At 45.5% G+C, this 17,886-nt stretch overlaps 1 protein-coding gene across 3 annotated transcripts in view; it reads right to left on the minus strand.

Moving 5' to 3' along the window:
- Positions 1-7,869: 7,869 nt before the first annotated feature.
- SPEN (spen family transcriptional repressor) overlaps positions 7,870-17,886 on the minus strand; it is a 104,106-nt gene continuing 94,089 nt past the window's right edge. For all 3 annotated transcript variants that reach the window (XM_068241648.1, XM_068241649.1, XM_068241647.1), the window contains 4 exons: positions 13,200-13,553; positions 12,215-12,409; positions 10,386-10,544; positions 7,870-9,022 (listed from right to left, as the gene is read on the minus strand). In XM_068241648.1, the coding sequence (XP_068097749.1) occupies positions 8,891-9,022; positions 10,386-10,544; positions 12,215-12,409; positions 13,200-13,553 (840 nt within the window). In that variant the 3' untranslated portion in view covers positions 7,870-8,890. The remainder of the gene's footprint in view (positions 9,023-10,385; positions 10,545-12,214; positions 12,410-13,199; positions 13,554-17,886) is intronic.

The raw sequence follows: 17,886 nt of genomic DNA on the forward strand, positions 1-17,886 counted from the left end.
AGCGCGATTCCCCTGGTCCCCGCTGTCTTCTTTCCGCGCTGGGTTCCAGACCGGCTGCAGCTACACAGAACTTCCTGTCCCGGCAGGAAGTTTAAACAGTAGAGTGCCCTCTACTGTTTAAACTTCCCCTGGACAGGAAGTTCAGTAGCTGCAGGAACGGTCTGGGGCCCGGAGCGGAGAAGACAGCGGGAACCAGGGGACTCGCGCCGGCCGGAAAAGGTAATGTATGCAGGTGGGGTCAGGGCAGAGCAGCGGCAGCTCCACAGATTGTGATCGGTTTCAGGCTGAAATCGATTCACAATCTGTTTGCAGTAAAGGTGGCCATACGATCCCTCTCTGATCAGATTCGATCAGAGAGGGATCTATCTGTTGGTGGAATCTGATGGCAAATCGACCAGTGTATGGCTACCTTTAAAATTCCTAAGCTTTGGGAGTGATGAAATGGCTTGTATGGTAAATGCTTTCAATCAGCTAAATTGTTTTATGCAAATTAGAGGTGTCAGAGTCAAGGAGTCATTGGAATCATAAACTGATGCATTGGGAGTATTTTTGTACCAACTCCACAGCCCTCTTTTTTTTTTTTGTATTTTTGTCACTCCTCACTAGAAATGGTCCATGAGATGTAAATTGTTTGGCGTTTATATAGAATTATGCACATTTTGTATACAAATAAATATATATATATATATATATATATATATATATATATATATATATATATATATATATATATATGCATGCAGCTATAAAACAATGAAATCCTGATGAGGTGGGATTTGAGTGGCAAGTATTCTAACTGCATAAACTTGCATAATCCTGTATGAACTCAGAACGCTGTGCATCTTTTTGACAATCTCTAATTCTCACAACTTCTGGCTGTAAATGCAGATGGATTGGTAAGATGGATTTTTCAAAATACAGGTTATAGATTTTTTTTATTTCCTTTTAAACAATGTCAGTTGCATGGCTGTTCTGCTGATCCTCTTCCTTTAATACATTTAGCCACAGACCTTGAACAAGCATGCAGCCGATCAGGTGTATCTGACACTAGATCCGACAAGATTAACAGCATGCTTGTTTCTGGTGTTATTCAGACACAACTGCAGCCAAATCAGCTGGGCTGCTAACCAACTGGTATTGTTTAACAGGAAATAAATATGGCAGCCCCCATATTCTTCTTACTCCAACTGTCTTTGAAAAAAAGAACACAAAGACTAGGTCATCTTTCTTGAGGACTGGCATTTTAAAAGGTGGTGAGGGAAATAATGATATACCATTCATACAATCAATCATTAAAACCCTCACAGCAAGCTGGAACTATAGTAACAATAAAAACAACTAGAGTGCAAATTGTATTCAGTTGCAAAAATGGAAGGAAAAAAAGCTTACAAAATTGATTGCATACAACATCATGCACTGGACCCTTCCACCTGCATTGAGGTTCTCGCCAGAGAAAGAGTCCCGACCCTACCTGTACCAATCGGCAAACAAACATTTCATGCTCGTTAACCTGAGATTCACACTGAGGCTTTGTCATGTTCTACCTCTCTAGGGAGTGCATGCATGGCCATAAAGCAAGTCTCCAGGGAGCTGCAAACTGCACTTCTTAAGGTGCGTACACACATGCGACTATAGTAGTTTGAAACAATTGTTCCCTGATAGTTTCAAACGACGATCATTAAAAAAAAAAAAGCAGCCAACGACCATTAAGTCTAACGACGGACGAGCTAGATCGTTAAAAACGAACGATCTAGCTTGGCGGATTTTTTCCGATGACGATCGTTTGCAAAAGTAGTACATCGTTGGAAACGGTCGTTCGTACTAGGCTTGACATGCACATTTCACTATTTCCCCATGGAACTTTTCATTTTTATGCGCAAGCGCAATAGTTGCTTTCTGTGATGTAACGTTCGTTCTAACGATCAGATCGTTACACACAATTACTTAAGTCATTCTTTCATCAATTAAAAGTTCGTTCATCGTTCACAACAAACAATCGTTGTCGCATGTGTGTACGTAGATTTATACCATTAACCCTTTTCCAATCCATTTTCGTGGTCAACCACATCCCTTCTTTCAGCACTGTTATTTTTCCTGGTGTGCTTTGGGGGGGGGGGGGGGGGTGATCCAGGGCTGTGGTGTCTCCTCACCAACTCCCATCAGATAGATGGGTCAAATAGATAATTTCCGACAGGTCGGATCTGATTTCCGATAGTTTCTGACCAACCCATCTATCTGATGGGAAATTGCATGGTGTTTACCATGTGCAGGTACTCTGCAGGAGAATGAGGAGATTCTTCCTCTATGACACATTTTGCACGCACGATTTGAACCAGGTTTATGGGTGAAAGACAACAACTCTGCAATCAGTGTGCACAACATTGTCAGTCGATTCACTGCCCTGCAGTATAGTATACCTTAATTTGTAGTCACCAACCCAAATTTACTAACATACCAATTTTTCATGAGCAAAGGAGTTTGAAAATCATGTAGAATTGGTACAAGAGCTGACAATAGTGTTTAGTTAGCACTCAAAATACACTTGTTTAAACAAATTACAGTATTACTCTTTTGTAATGTACCAAAATACACATTATAATGAAACATGAAGGTCAGTTTGCATAATGGCTCAGCTGGATGTCCCAATAATGACTAGGGAAGGTTAATGAGAAAAGTTTTGTACCTCCCATGTTATTTTTTTTTAAGAAAAAATTATTTTTACTCTTTTTGGCGCTTCTGTGTTACAATTGTCCACCCTTGGTGGAGGGGTGTTTCTCCCCTTTCCTATCTATAGAGAGCAACTTCTTAACTTGAGTGGGGTCAGGTCATAAGCTCTCCACCTGCCGTCTCAGTGGTAACCCATGTATGTGAGTTAAAAGCCTCCTCTACGCTATTCAATTCTAGGCGCGACCGATCGCATTCAATTAACCACTTTACCACCGCGGGTGCGTGTATCTACGCCCCTTTTAACACCCTTTCCCCACCAGGGGCATAAATACACCCCCCCTCCCCCCCACCGCTGTCCGCGCTCCCACGTGCACGCCGCCGCCCGGAGATCAATGAACGGGAAAAACCGTTCCCGTTCGTTGATGTAAGCCCCCAGCAATGATCGGCTGCTTCTATGAGAATCATTGTGATTTTCCCAGCCTCATTGCACTTCCTGTAAGCATACTTCCTACGCTTACAGGACGCTTGCACAAAAAATTACAATAAAAAATATACATAAATAGTTACCTTAGGGACTGAACTCTTTAAATATTTATGTAAAGAGGGTATAACACTGTTACTTTATAAACTACGGGCTTGTAATTAGGGATGGACGCAAAACTGGAAAAAAATGCACCTTTATTTCCAAATAAAATATTGGCGCCAAACATTGTGATAAGGACATCATTTAAACGGTGTAATAACCAGGACAAATGGGCAAATAAATTTCATGGATTTTAATTACAGTAGCATGCATTATTTAAAAACTATAATGGCCAAAAACGGAAGAAAAAAAATGATTTTTTTTTTCCCCCACATTTTTTCCTATCTTCCCATTAAAACACATTTAGAATAAAATAATTCTTGGCATAATGTCCCACCTAAAGAAAGCTTAATTGGTGGAAAAAAAAACAAGATATAGTTTATTTCATTGCGATAAGTAATGGTAAAGTTATAGACGAATGAATGGAAGGAGCACTGAAAGGTGAAAATTGCTCTGGTGCTCAAGAGGTAAAACCCCTCAGTTGTGAAGTGGTTAAATCCGACATGTCCGATCAGGATTCAATCGATCGTGTGATCGATTTTGGCTAGTTTTCAATGCAAATCGATCACACGATTAATCGAATCCCGATCGGACATGTCAGATTTAATCGATCGTGCCTGGAATTGACTGGTGTAGAGAGGGCTTAAAGTGAACCAGAGACGAAGCACCCTCATGTATTTTACAATATATATCAGTGGGAACATTAGAGAAAACACTTACCCTGTTCTCTGTTTCATCCTCACTGCTAAAAGTGTCTCTTATCAGCTGTGATAAGAATCCTGGACTGAGCATTCGGTCTGGCTTTGCCAGGAATGATTATAACTGAGTCATTATAGCAGAGTCACAAGGGGGCAGGCTTGGGTTTGAAAAGACACCAGAGAAGACAAACTCAGCTATAATCATTCCGTAGCAAAGCCAGACTGAGTACTCAGTTGGGGATTCTTATCAGAGGTGATAACAATCAGATTAAACAGAGAACAATGAAACAGAGCAGATTAGGTGTTTACTGTCATGTTCCCACTGATTTATAAGGTAAAATACATGTGGGTGCTTCGTCTCTGGTTCTCTTTAACATCTCATACTTCCTATTGACTGTGAATTATCTTAATCTGCACTATCAGAGTCTCTCCGTTTCCTTTTTGTTTCCTTATGTAGATCAGGTGCTCTGACTAAAGTCTGACTGGGCCAGCTGCATGTTTGTTTCACGGTTGTGTCTTGGGCACTACTGATGCCAGAAGATCAAAAGGCAACTGGTAAAATAAATGGGCCATGCTGGTATAAAGCAAGAGCAATACAGCCTGCAGCCAGACCGCAATGGCTGCATAAACATACCCACATTCTACAGAGGGAACCTCAACGCTGGTGAAAGGGTTCAGTACAGAATGCTGCTGCATGCAATCAGTTTTGGAAGCCAATATGCTCCATTTTTTTCAACTGAATACAATTTTACAACCTAGTTGCTTTTATCTGTACTAGAGTTCCAGCTTGCTGCGAGTGTTTTGATTGCAGAAGATTGATGATTGTTCGTACATTTGAAATGGCAACACAGTGAATGTTCCCCACCTACAACTTACTATACAGACTGCTCAGGCAGAGCCTCCTGCTGCACCAGATATTAAGACATTTAAAGGACACCCGAGGTGAAAATAAAGTAATGAAATAATTGTATTTATCCTCCTCCTCCTAAAAATGACGTTTTAAGATATTCTACAGTTTCATTTTATATTTAAATCTACTTTTTAAAGAGAACCCGAGGTGGGTTTGAAAAATCCGATTAGGACACAGAGGCACATTCTGCATACAATGCCGATCCTCTGTGCCCGTACAGTGCCCCCCCCCCCCCCCCCCCTAGTCTCCCCCTGTGCTCTGCTGTCCCCCATTAAAAAAAAAACCGCCAGGCTAGTGACCTGCAGATTGTTGCTAGTCGGCTATTTACTTAAGGCTGTCTGTCACAGTCGCTCCCTCGTCTCCCCGCCTGTGTACCTTCACTCCCCGCCTCCGTAAGCCGATTGGAGGAAGCTTACGGAGGCGGGGAAGAGAAGGGACACAGGTGGGGAGCTGCGCTATAGAGGAGGCGGGGGAGCAGCGGCGACAGACAGCCTTAAGTAAACAGCTGGCTAGTGACAATCTACGTGTCACTAGCCTGGCAGTTAGCAGATCCCGGAGGGGGTGTAACTTGGGGGACACTATATGGACACAGACGCTGGGCATTGTATGCAGAATGTTCCTCGGTGTCCTAATAGGATTTTTCAAAGCCTCCTCGGGTTCTCTTTAAGTTATTACTGTTTTATTGTTTTTTTTGCTTAAAAAGAGAGTCTGAAGCGAGAATAAAACTCGCTTCAGCTCTTATATTCAGCAGGGGCATGTGTGCCCCTGCTAAAACGCCGCTATCCTGCGGCTGAACGGGAGTCTCTTACCTCCCAAATCCCCTCTGTTCTTTACGGGGATCTCTTCCTGGCGAGGCAGGGCTAATGGCCGCAGCCCTGCCTTACACGCGTCTGTCAGCGCGTATCTCCGCCTCTTGCCCGCCCGTCTCAGTCTTCCTTCGCTGAGAGGGGTGGGGGAGAGGCGGCGATGCGCCGCTGATAGACGCGCTGAGAGGCAGGGCTGCAGCAGTTAGCCCTGCCTCCAGCAGCAGCAAAATCTACGACTAAGTTGGTCGTCGTTTTTGCAAGGGGGGGATTTTGGGGGTAAGGGACCCCCGTTCAGCCGCGGGATAGCGGCGTTTTAGCAGGGGCACACATGCCCCTGCTGAATATAAGCTCTGAAGCGAGTTTTATTCTCGCTTCAGAGTCTCTTTAATGACACATTCATTGAAGTATGCCAGAGCTAAAATCTATGAACTATTGACTCATCAGTAAGGGTCACACTGTAGTCTGACTCAGACAGGAACTGTCACTTACTTACCTGATGTTTAACTCCTTCAGGCAGAGAAAGAAAGGAACACAGCATAGTTATTTGTGTGCTAGGCACTGTACATACCCATGTCTATCTCATCATGTCACCCTTAGGTAACTTAACAAGATTGTACGTTTACATTAATGTATATAATCAGATTTCTTGAGCCCCAATTAACACTGCACATATTTTGGTCAATGCTTATGAGTGTCTGTCCTGACACATCTTATCTGTGAGCTGCTACCGCAGACATGGTCACTGATGAGCTAATAAAGAGGTGTAGGGAGGCAAAGGCACAACTTCCTGGAGAGAGCCTCTCTCTAGGCTCACACATTACACAACTATACTTTTTCATTATAAAAACATACTGTAGATGCTGCTATTCCAGAGTTCCTGGCTTTACCTGCCTATATCACTCACCTGGAACATGTATGCAGATCAGAAAAAGGCCAACGCCCTGATCTGCATACTAGACTCAACAGAGCAATTCAGAAAAAAATACCTTTGTAAGAGATGAGGAAGCCCCTTACACATTCACACACCTCAGATTGCAGCACTCCTGTCATGATTCTTAAAAGGACAAGTGAATTGAGAGAAATATGACAGCTGCCATATGTATTTCCTGTTAAACAATACCAGTTGCCTGGCAGTCCTGCTGATCTATTTGGCTGCAGTACTGTAAGTATCACACCAAAAACAAGCATGCAGCCATGCTTGTCAAACCTGACTATAATGTCAGAAACACCTGATCTGCTGCATGCTTGTTCAGGGTCTATGGATAAAAGGTTTTAGAGGCAGAGGATCAGCAGGACTGACAGGCAACTGGTATTGTTAAAAAATAAATGGGGCAGCCTCCATATCCCTCTCACTTCAGTTGTCCTTTAAATTCACGTCCATAGTTTTGCAGGGCAGAAGTGTCCGCTCCTGCATCTGGCCCGGAAGTACATTACGTCTGCATTCTGGGAAGACTACATGATCAGAAGGAAAACCGCAGAGCACAAAACACCTTGTGTAACTAAAATGTATCCTGCAACGGACACTGACGCATACCAAAACTGTACATCGACGGACACAGCAAATTATACACATTGGGTCCACGGTGATGTTACATGTTGACAATCCAGTATGAGGGGAACCTATTCTCGATCTTTTCAGCCAGACAAAAGAAAAGTGGAATTTATTTCCAGCATGGATCTGCATGGTAGGAATCTTACCCTGAGCCAGGGCTGTGGAGTCTGAGCAATTTTGGGTACCTGGAGTCAGAGTTGGAATCAGTGGTTTCATAAAGGAGTCGGGAGTCGGATGATTTTTGTACCAAATCCACAGCCCTGGTAAGTATTAGACTAAGGCATCTGAGTCGAGGACTCGGACTTATTTTGGGTATCTGGAGTAGGAGTCGGGGGTTTCATAAATTGAAGAGTCGGATGATTTTTGCACAGACTCCACAGCCCTGCCCAGAGCACAGTGAAATACTTTCTCTTTCCTCAGCATAGACTAAATACAGTTAAATTTTCAGGATCAGTTGTTAAAAGCAAATCACCACATATCACAAGAGGCTCCCTCTGTGACATCACAGGAAGTGAGACAACCGGGCGGGAAACACACAACTTTTCCTCTCATTGACCTAAACAATAATCAAGATCCAGTTAACGCTCCACTTCAAAGGTCACCATGACGCACTTACAGTTATGACAGTGTATAAAGACTGGCTTGTATCATTTTTTTTTAATAAAGTTTGTAATCCAATGGACACACACAAACAAAAACTCCAGAATGGGAGGGGGGGGGGGGGGAGTTGATTCCATAAATTAAGAGGCATCTGCAAAAAAAAAAAAAAAACCCAAAAAAGAAAATAAAAAAAAGAAATAACAGAAGGGAACGTGAGGGGTTTAAAAAGTCATTTTGTCCAAGTGTCTAACAACACTTTCCCATAGACTGCAGAGAATGTCTCAATGAAGCACTTACAAATGAAGGACGAAACGTCTGTATGAAAATAAGATTCTTTCTGAAAACACATTTTTGGCACAGATTAAAAAAAATGTATGTCATGGGGTTCTGATTCTCTAAAGTCAGTATTATATATATTTATATATATAATATATATTATATATACTTATATACACACACCCATGGAGTCCTATAATATCCAAAGAAAGGAAAATAGATCTCCCTTTTGTGTTTTTTTTTTTTCAATTTTTTGTTTGTTTTTCTTTCCCCGTGTAAACTGTACATCCCAAAAATGAAAAAGACGACAGAGATGGGAAGTCCTTCGGAGCAGGTGGGACCGGTCAGCCGCAGTGTCCACGCTTTTTTTTTATAGTCACCAATCCTTTGTGCTGCCCGGTCATCAGTCCATTATTCACAAGTTCCTGCTCATCAGTCCACAGTCCAGACTCGCCCTTAGAAATATGATACACGCAGAGAAATATACGGCTGGGGAATGCTGTACAGAGGTCCAAGTCACTAATTTAGTGCAAAGGCAGATTCAGCTTCTTAAAAATGAAAAAAATAAAATAAAAAATAAAAAAAACAAGCACACGAACGACAACCATCTTGGAATATCCCACATTTGACGGGCGCGGGATCCCACTCCATTCTCTGACGAGCCGCTTTTTGGCCACCTGTTTTTCTGCGTCCGTCTTTCGGCGATTTGTAAACATCCTGGGAGGCGGCGGAAGCAGCCCCATCCATCCGGTGGGATGGCTGATGAACGCACGCGATGAGTACAGATGTCTGCCGCGCTCAGGCCAGGGCGATGACTATCATTAGGTGAGGAGAGATGTTTGAGATGCTGGCTAGAAGATCTGGGGCCAGGCGGGACAGGTGGCTCTCCGAGAATTCACAGGGTGGGAAGATTTGGAGAACGTAGGCGGGCTGAAATGACAAAAACAAAACTGAGAAATCTCATGGGTCAAATGTGACAAGCTTCAAAAGCTCTCTTTTGAAGCTGCGTCACATAGCTGAGCTCATGCAAGAATTTGTCATTAAAAGTTAAAAGTGTTAAAAGCTCTAACTCTGCTATATTATTTTCCAACAAATCACTGGTGGCCAATTCCTTCTTCCCACCCCTTAAAAGGGAACCAGAGATGTACCCTAGATGAAAAAATGAAAAAGACGTTATACATAACTAGGGCTTCTGCATCTACAAGAACTGGCTCCCGTCGCTGACGTCATCGGAGCCAGCTACGCTGGACAAGTGCGCCCTCTACGTATCTCTCCATACACTCCTGCAGAGATACGCAAAGAGCACACCACTGCTATGCTTAGACTGGCTCCGACTGACGGAACAGCGGAGTGACGGTTCTCGTAGCTGCGGGCAGAGGAGGATGGCGGCGTGGGATCAATCAGTGCGTATTGGGGCTGGAGGAAGCCCCAGGTATGTATAAAATCTTTATTTTTTCATCTCTGGTTCCCTTTAAAGAGAATCTGTACTCTCAAATTCTTACAATAAAAAGCATACCATTCTATTCATTATGTTCTCCTGGGCCCCTCTGTGCTGTTTCTGCCACTCCCTGCTGCAATCCTGGCTTGTAATTGCCAGTTTTAGGCAGTGTTTACAAACAAAATACATGGCATGTGATAGGCTGAGAGGAGCTCAGTCTGTGACTCATACAGAGCCTGCAGGGGGCGTGGAGAGGGTGTGTATAGCTTCTGCCTATAACGAACAGAGCAGCACATTCTTGACTGAGCCCGACAAAGCCGTCAGAGGAAAGAAGATTAGATTATATAACAGATAATACAGCCACTGTGCAACTAGGAAAGGCTGCAGTAAGACAGACCCCATTAGAACAGGTATAGGAACTTATAGGATAGAAGAAATAAGGCTGAACATTTTGTTACAGAGTCTCTTTAAACCTCAACCAATCAGTGATCTGCTGGACTTGCTGCAGCCTCCTCCAACCCCCACACAATTCAACCAATCCCTTGTGAGAGCACCACCAGTAATCTGCTGGACCTGCTCCAACTTCATCCCACCTCAACCAATCCATTGTAAGGTCATCACCAGTGATCTTCTGCAGGTTCTTCCCATCCCTCAACCAATCCATTGTGAGGTTATATCTAATGAACAGCTGTGGCTTCCCACCCCTCAACCAATTCATCGTGAGGTCATCACCAGTGATCTGCTGGACCTGCTGCAACTCCTCCCCTCTCCCCATCAACCAGCTAGAAGTTCCTACTATAAGGAACGGATGGATGTTGTACAGCATTGTGATGGGCAGTTTCTAGGGTCCCATACCTGGTTAGACCCGGGGTTGGGCACATTGATAATGCCAGCTGCCTGCTTTGCCTGCAAGTAGGTGATGAAAGCAGCCTTTAGGGATTCTGTCTGGTTTACCACATCTTCCTGATCGCGGCCACATGGAAGTGCCAATAACAAGCAGTAGTCGCTCTCCACCTGCAAACAAAAGCAGACGTAACTAATAAAGTCATTTACACAAAAATGCAATAATGCTTTTAGAAAAATAAATATGTTTAGTTTTATTATAATGCCATAGTGGGGGAAAGTTGGATTTTTCCATTTTTGGAAAAGTAAATCAAGTCTAAAAAGTGGTCATCCCAGTCTTCAGAAAATGTACCGTACGTTACCTGCTCCACTGCCTGCCAGTACAACCCTGCACATCTATTCTGAGTTCTCTAACTTTACAGGAAGTAGTTGTGATGTCATTTTGCCACACCCCCAGCTACTGATCACTCCTAACATGCACCAGAAGACCGCAGTGCCCAGCGTAGGTCAGGCCCGGATATACATCACAGGAGCCTATAGGCATAGATGTCCTGGCACCCTAGACTCCGCCCCCCATGAACCTACAACACCCCACCAAACTGCACCACAAGTGTGCTGGCTGTCCCAGCTGTCACTTCTCCCTTAACCGTCATAGGTAACTACAGGGGCCCCTTAGCATTAGGTAGCTAGAGGTACCCTCAATATGAATTTGCTATAGGTGCCTCAAAGTATTAGGTAGCTAGAGGAACCTCAGTATCAAGTAGCTAGAGGTACCCCAGGCTGGAGGGAGATCTCGTCCATAAAATGCCTAGAGCTGGGTAAGTAACCTCATTTACGCTCTCATCAGGACTCTGCATATGGAAGGAGGGAGCCACCTTTCCATCATCAGGAGCCTGTAGGCACGTGCCTACAGTGCCTTTTGGTAAATTCTGCCCTGGTGTAGGGTTAGGCTGGTCACTGTTGTAATGCAGAAAACATTGGGGTGGGGAGTAAACTGGTGCTTACTAATTTATCACCAGAAGATTGAGTATCACTTTAATGGGAATTTACATATTACACCATCTACCAACGGACGCTCTGTACTTAACCCGCAGAAAAGTCTAGTGTCAAGTAGGAAAGCAGCTGATTAGTCACAAAATGAACAGCCGATTCTGCAGATGGAAGCTCAGTGCACACCAGGGCCTTTATCTGCCGCCTTCACCAGTTTTACTGAACCTATTCAGTTGGTGCTGTGAATAGTGTTTCCCGCTGGGTCTCCTCACCCTCAGACAGCACAGAGGTGCCGTTCGTGGAATAGATCAGCTGTTCATTTTTTGTATCGAATCAGCTGCTATCCTATCTGACAGTAGATTTTTCCAAGGGGAAAAATACAGAACGGCTGGCCGTAGGTAAATGGCCTAAGGAGTGGTACACACTTTCAATTATGATTGACGAATCACTGAACAATTTTACCACCTCCATGGACTCCTCCCACCATGGACTTCACAGAATGAGGACAAGGAGAGGTTCCTCCCCTTAATGTCTCCACCCACTACCCTCTAGACTGTTAACTCACAAGGACCTGGTTCCTCCCCCAGGGATTCTCCTATCTGCGGTACTTATTCTATATTCGTATTACTGGATGCCATATCATGCATGAGCTCTGCATGTACTTGTGCTGCTTAACAAACAAATACTATATTAGTAAACTGCAGAAGCAGCCACCTTCCTGACTCCATTCAGCTTTCAAAGATCTTCGAATAGAGAAATATGAAGCGGAATCCACATGACGAGACACATGGCTCTTCATCTGAAGAGGGGTAAGTAGCTGTGTGGGGGGGCAGGATCTCAGAATAGCTCACCATCATGCGGCGTGCAACGCCCTCGAGTTGGGAGGCTTCTAGCCTCATGCGCTGAGCAATCCTCAGGGGAGGTCCTCCTTCGGGGGCTGGCAGAGATCGGTGAGCCAAGACATTATTGCCGGACACAAAATGTAGCTGCACTGCGGCTGTGTCATTCTTCAGAGCCAGGAGACCTTGCCAGACGATGGGGTATTTCTGCAATAGAAGACAGCAGCTGTATTAGGATGGGAAAGCAGTGGGGGGGATGAGCCGAGCATAGTGGTGGTCTTTAAAAGCGGTGGAACATCCAAAAATAAAAAATTGCCAAAAATTAGTTAGTGCCCTTAAAGAATATGTAACACCCCCTTTTTTCTTCTTCTCTAAAATAGGTCCTTATATGTCTCTTATTTTCTCTTTTTCCCTTGCCTGGGCGCCATTGCTGACCTGCAGGAACTGTGCAGTGCCCTGCGAACTGTGGGAAGTTTTTGTAGCTACAGTAACAAGCTTACATCAGCATGCAAATACAAGATAGCTTCCTAATGCGGATAAGATAAGGAGACTATGACCAGGAGGTAATTTAATCCCTTTAAAGGGTTTACAAAGTGATGTTAGTTTGTTGCTGGGATGATAATGGCTGTGGGAAGGACAGTAAGCAAGAGGGGTGGAAAATTAATGCGGGGGAGGGGGCCTCTGCGGGCAGAATGATGTCAGAGTAAAGATAGAAACTAGCAGAAATAATTTTCTTTTTTCATAAAACGTTTCTCCTAAATCTGATAGTGAACACTAAAAACAACAGGATAAGTAAGCTAAATATGTAATGTCTTATTGGATGATTTTTTTTTTTCAGTTACTATGGAATTTCATGCCACTTTAATACCATGACAAACAATTTACTGCATCGCAATAATTTCTATATGTGGCCTTCTCCAGTATAATCGGCTGCAATGAGGTAGTCCAATCAAAGCTGACCTGTCACTATGGCCGCCGCTATGCGGATGATACTCACCGTCAGTAGCTGCACCATGTCCACTGATCTCTGGGAGGGCTCTTGTTTGGGAAGTGGCTGGACCTCGCTTCTAGAAGATGACATGAAAGGGGACTGTTTCTGCGACTGGTGAGGGGAGGGCAGGTCTGCCTTTAAGCTGATGGTCACTGGAGATGGATAGGAGGTCTGCGATGTGTCCACCGACGTCCTCTGGAGATGGATGAGGGACTCCATCTGGCTGGGGTGTCTGCTCAGGGTACCATGGTGAGGCTGCTCACTCACTGACGACTGGCCTGCCTTGGAGTCCTGGCTGACTTGCGGAGTTTTGCTGCGGCCGGGTTGGTTTGGATGTGGATGATCACCGTCAGGTCCAACCTGAAAGCAAAACGGGTAAGAATTAGGATAGAGGTAACCAGGGAAATCCGTCTCTCCTGCCTCCCAGGATAATATTCCTACCCTTGTCTAGGACTTTCCTCTCCTCCCCTCTGTCTTTTCTGTCTACACTTACGGCAACAACTACAGGCAACTTGGCGGCCGATTGACCATCCGATTTGATTATTATAATCAGAATCCGGTAAAAATCGGTGCCGCCGAGTGCATGCCCGACCAACAATGCAAGCGATTTTGGACGAAATTGGTTGCATATATTGGTCGGGCATGCAGCAAGATGTCGGGCCGTCATGGTCGGTTGGGTGTCCGGTGGTAATGGCGAGCGAAACTGGAATGAGCAATGAACGTGACGAAACCCCCCCGCTCTGTTCCCGCAATAATGTCTATGTAATGTATGTATTTATACATTACCTGTCCCGTGTCCATCCGCCCTCCGAATCCGATGCTCCTTCGTTAGTCCCATACACATTGCTGGGCGCATAGCACGCCAGTGTTTGTGATGTCACGCGGCACGCCGGCAGTGTGTATGCGGCTATCGTAGAGCAGTGGATTTAGAAGATGGACGGACAACGGGACAGGTAATCTATAAATGCGCACCTTACCTACACTTACACATTAGGGCAACAGCGTTGAGGCGGCAAATGCAGCGGGAGCAGACGATTCCTGAGAGATCTCATGCTGAAATAGATTAGGAATCGGCCTGTGGTGTATGGGCAGCCGACAGATTCGACTAGAGAGAGATTTGTCTCATATGCTGGGATTACACCATACAAATTAAGCTGGCCATACACTGGCCCGATTTGCTGCCGTTTCGACAGCAGATTCGATCACTGGGATCAAATCTGCTGCCAATCGTTCGCGTAACACCCCGAATTTCAATCCATTTCGTCTGATCCCGTCGATCGCTCCGTGCGGAAAATTACCGTCGATCGCCCGCGGGTAGGGAGCGCGTTGCTAGCGGCGTTCGAGTGCCCGACGACTGACGCAATAGAGCGGCAATACATTACCTGCTCCGCCGGCACGACTACCCCCGGTCACCGCTGCTCTGTCTCCGCGCTGGTCTCCGGCATGCTTCAGTTCCTCCTGCCTGGCAGGAAGTTTAAACAGTAGAGGGCGCTCTACTGTTTAAACTTCCTGCCCGGCAGAAAGAAGTAAAGCATGCCGGACCTGGAGACCAGAGCGGAGACGGATCAGCGGTGACCGGGGGCAGTCACGCCGGCGGAGCAGGTAATGTATGCGGCGGGGGAGGGGAGCGGCGGCAGCAGCACCACCACCACAACAGATTGTGAACGGTTTCAGGCTGAAATCGGTTCACAATCCAGTGTTCTCCTCAGGGCTAATTAGGTGGGCGGGCCGCCCGGCTGATTTGAAGCCCCGCCCGCCTGTTGTCATGTGCTCGCCTGGGGCTTCTAGTAAACTTCACTTAGGAGCGCTCCATTGCCTGCTTTCAGTCAGCGCCAGCCTCGCACAATAGCAAAGGCTGATGCTGTACACTGAAGGAGCGCTCCTCTGCCTGTCAGCTCAAGTGTTCTGGTGAGACAGGGAGGGATTGGCTGGGCGGGTTGTAAGGGGCGGGACTCCTGCTCCGATTCTTCCTACTGCTCTCCAAGTGATAGGATCTGTTTTATTACGGTACCTCTCACTCTCGTTAATGAAACCGGAGAGAGCAGTAAAGCAAAAAAACGCCCACACAGCAGCAGCTTCCAGGAGTGAGATGAGAGCCACGTGAGTTTCCGGGACAGCCTCAGAGCGGCTCACAATAGTCTCTCCTTCTCCTCCAGACTGCAGCTAAACAACATGCCTGAGTAGTTGAAAACGGCAGCTGCACGTTTAATCCAGCTGGAGGGAGACACGGAGATCAGGAGAAGTGATGCCCCTTCAGGCCTCTGCATGTTTATTTACTTTGGGGGGGGGGGGAAGGGAGGGGGTGAGCAGAAGAGACACAGCCATGCAGAGCATGTTGAATGACGGGCTGTCTGTAGGCAGCCCCCTGTGCACTTGTCTCCTGCTGTGTGTGTTTCTCCCTGGCCCCAGCTTTGTATCTGTAGTGCTGCCCCTCCCCCTGCACACTGGGGAAATTTAGTGGAGCTGAACTCTTGCACAGGACAGAAGGAAAGCAGAGAAATGCACCCTGTATTTACACAGTTTAGCCTGTCTAATTTGATCTCTTTCTGTGTCACATGACTGCAGATAAGCTCATTTGAAAAGCCCTGAATGTTAACATATCTGCTTCCAAGAAAGCAGGAAGTGGACACACTGCAGATTTATTGCAGCATTTGTATCAGCTGTAACAAATGTTTTTCTTTAAAGGACAACTGAAGTGAAACTGATATGGAAGCTGCCATAATTATTTACTTATAAGCAATGCCAGTTGCCTGGCTGTCCTGCTGATCCCCTGCCTCTAATACCTTTACCCTAGCCTCTGAACAAGCATGCAGCATATCAGATGTTTCTGATCATATTGACAGATCTGACAAGATTAGCTGCATGCTAGTTTCTGGTGTGATTCAGACACTACTGCAACCAAATAGATCAGCAGGGCTGCCAGGCAACTGGTATTGTTTAAGAAGAAATAAATATGGCAGTCTCCATATTCTTCTCACTACAGTTTTCCTTTAAAGGTTATGCTGTTGTGCATCTTTTAGAGCAGAGAGGAGGTTGTCTGTTCAGGTCTGCTTAAAAAGGGACCTGAGCACCTTAATCTGAAACAATCTGCTAGGTACACACAATGCAATTTTCTGACAGATCTACTGTCAGATCGATTATTCCCAACATGTCCTATCTGATTTCTGCACGATTTCCTATAGAAGTGAACAGAAAATCGGAAATCAGATCAGGCATGTTGAAAATTGTCGAACTGACAGTAAATCTGTCCGGAAATTGCATTGTGTGTACTTAGCAGGTACATCGGTTTGCCTCCTCATCCTCTTTATTCTGTAAGCAGAGTTGCATTCCTCCCTCGCACGCCACCCGGCTACTTTTTCATGCCACCCGGCTGGAAAAAATTTCTGGGGAGAACACTGCAATCTGTTTGCAGTAAAGGTGGCCATACGATCCCTCTCAGATCAGATTCGATCAGAGAGGGATCTATCTGTTGGTCGAATCTGATGGCAAATCGACCAGTGTATGGCTACCTTTACTGTTAGATTTACCTGCCAGATAGATAAAGTTCAACATGTTGGACATTTATCTATCTTACGATCTATCTGCCAAGCAATTAGGCATTGTTCTACTCAGCAGGAGATAAACAGAATACAATGCACCAGAGATAATGACCAGTCTCTACAGAAAATAATCTAATTATGCATTCTAACAGAAAATCTAAAGAGGCCCATACACCTAACGATTTTCCCGCCAATATACAGCAGATTCGATCACTGTGATCGAATCTGCTGTGAAATCATCGCGCGAACGTTGACAGAATGATCGATCTCCTTCCGAAATCAATCGTTCCCGTCAATACGTCGTGCGGAAGATTTTTCTCGACCGCCGGCGGGTTGGGAGTGCGTCGATAGTGGCGTTCGAATGCCCGACGACCGACGCAATACAGCGGAGATACATTACCTGTTCCGGCCAGCGCGACTCCCCCGGTCTCCGCTGTCTTCTTCTCCGCTCCGGGCTCCAGCTTCACTGAACTGAGCGCCCTCTACTGTTTAAACTTCCCCTGGACAGGAAGTTTAGTGAAGCAAGCCAGTCGGACCGGAGACCAGCGCGGAGAAGAAGACAGCGGAGACCGGGGGAGTCGCGCCAGCCAGATCAGGTAATGTATAGCTGGCGGGCAGGAGGCGGCGGCAGCTCCACAGACTGATCGGTTTCAGGCTGAAATGGATTCACAATCTGTTTACAGTAAAGGCAGCCATACGATCCCTCTCTGATCAGATTCGATCAGAGAGGGATCTATCTGTTGGTCGATTCTGATGGCAAATCGACCAGTGTATGGCTACTTTAACAGAAAATTGCATGGTGTAAACCCAGCATTTAGTCAAATCTACCCATCATCGCTGGATCTATGGCTACCTTAATAGTACTGGTTGCACAAAGTGTAGCATAGAGAGGAAAAGATCTCCCCATAGGGCATATGTCTCACTTATCTTGCTACTTGTGTAATGCCTCGTACACACCTACAATTTTGATTGGCCAATCACTGATCAAATTTACCACCTCCATGTATGAAAGCAAGTAAGCGTTTACCAGCACAATCTGTTCATAGTATTCAAAATCTCTTGACACTAAGGGCCGGTTCACACGGACGGCAGGCGGTGTTGGGGCGGCCAGGAAGTCGCGTCGTCCTGTGACGTCCCGTTCGGTGGCGGCGGTA

The sequence above is a fragment of the Hyperolius riggenbachi genome, chromosome 6 (genome assembly GCF_040937935.1).
Source record: "Hyperolius riggenbachi isolate aHypRig1 chromosome 6, aHypRig1.pri, whole genome shotgun sequence".
In the NCBI taxonomy this organism is placed as follows: domain Eukaryota; kingdom Metazoa; phylum Chordata; class Amphibia; order Anura; family Hyperoliidae; genus Hyperolius; species Hyperolius riggenbachi.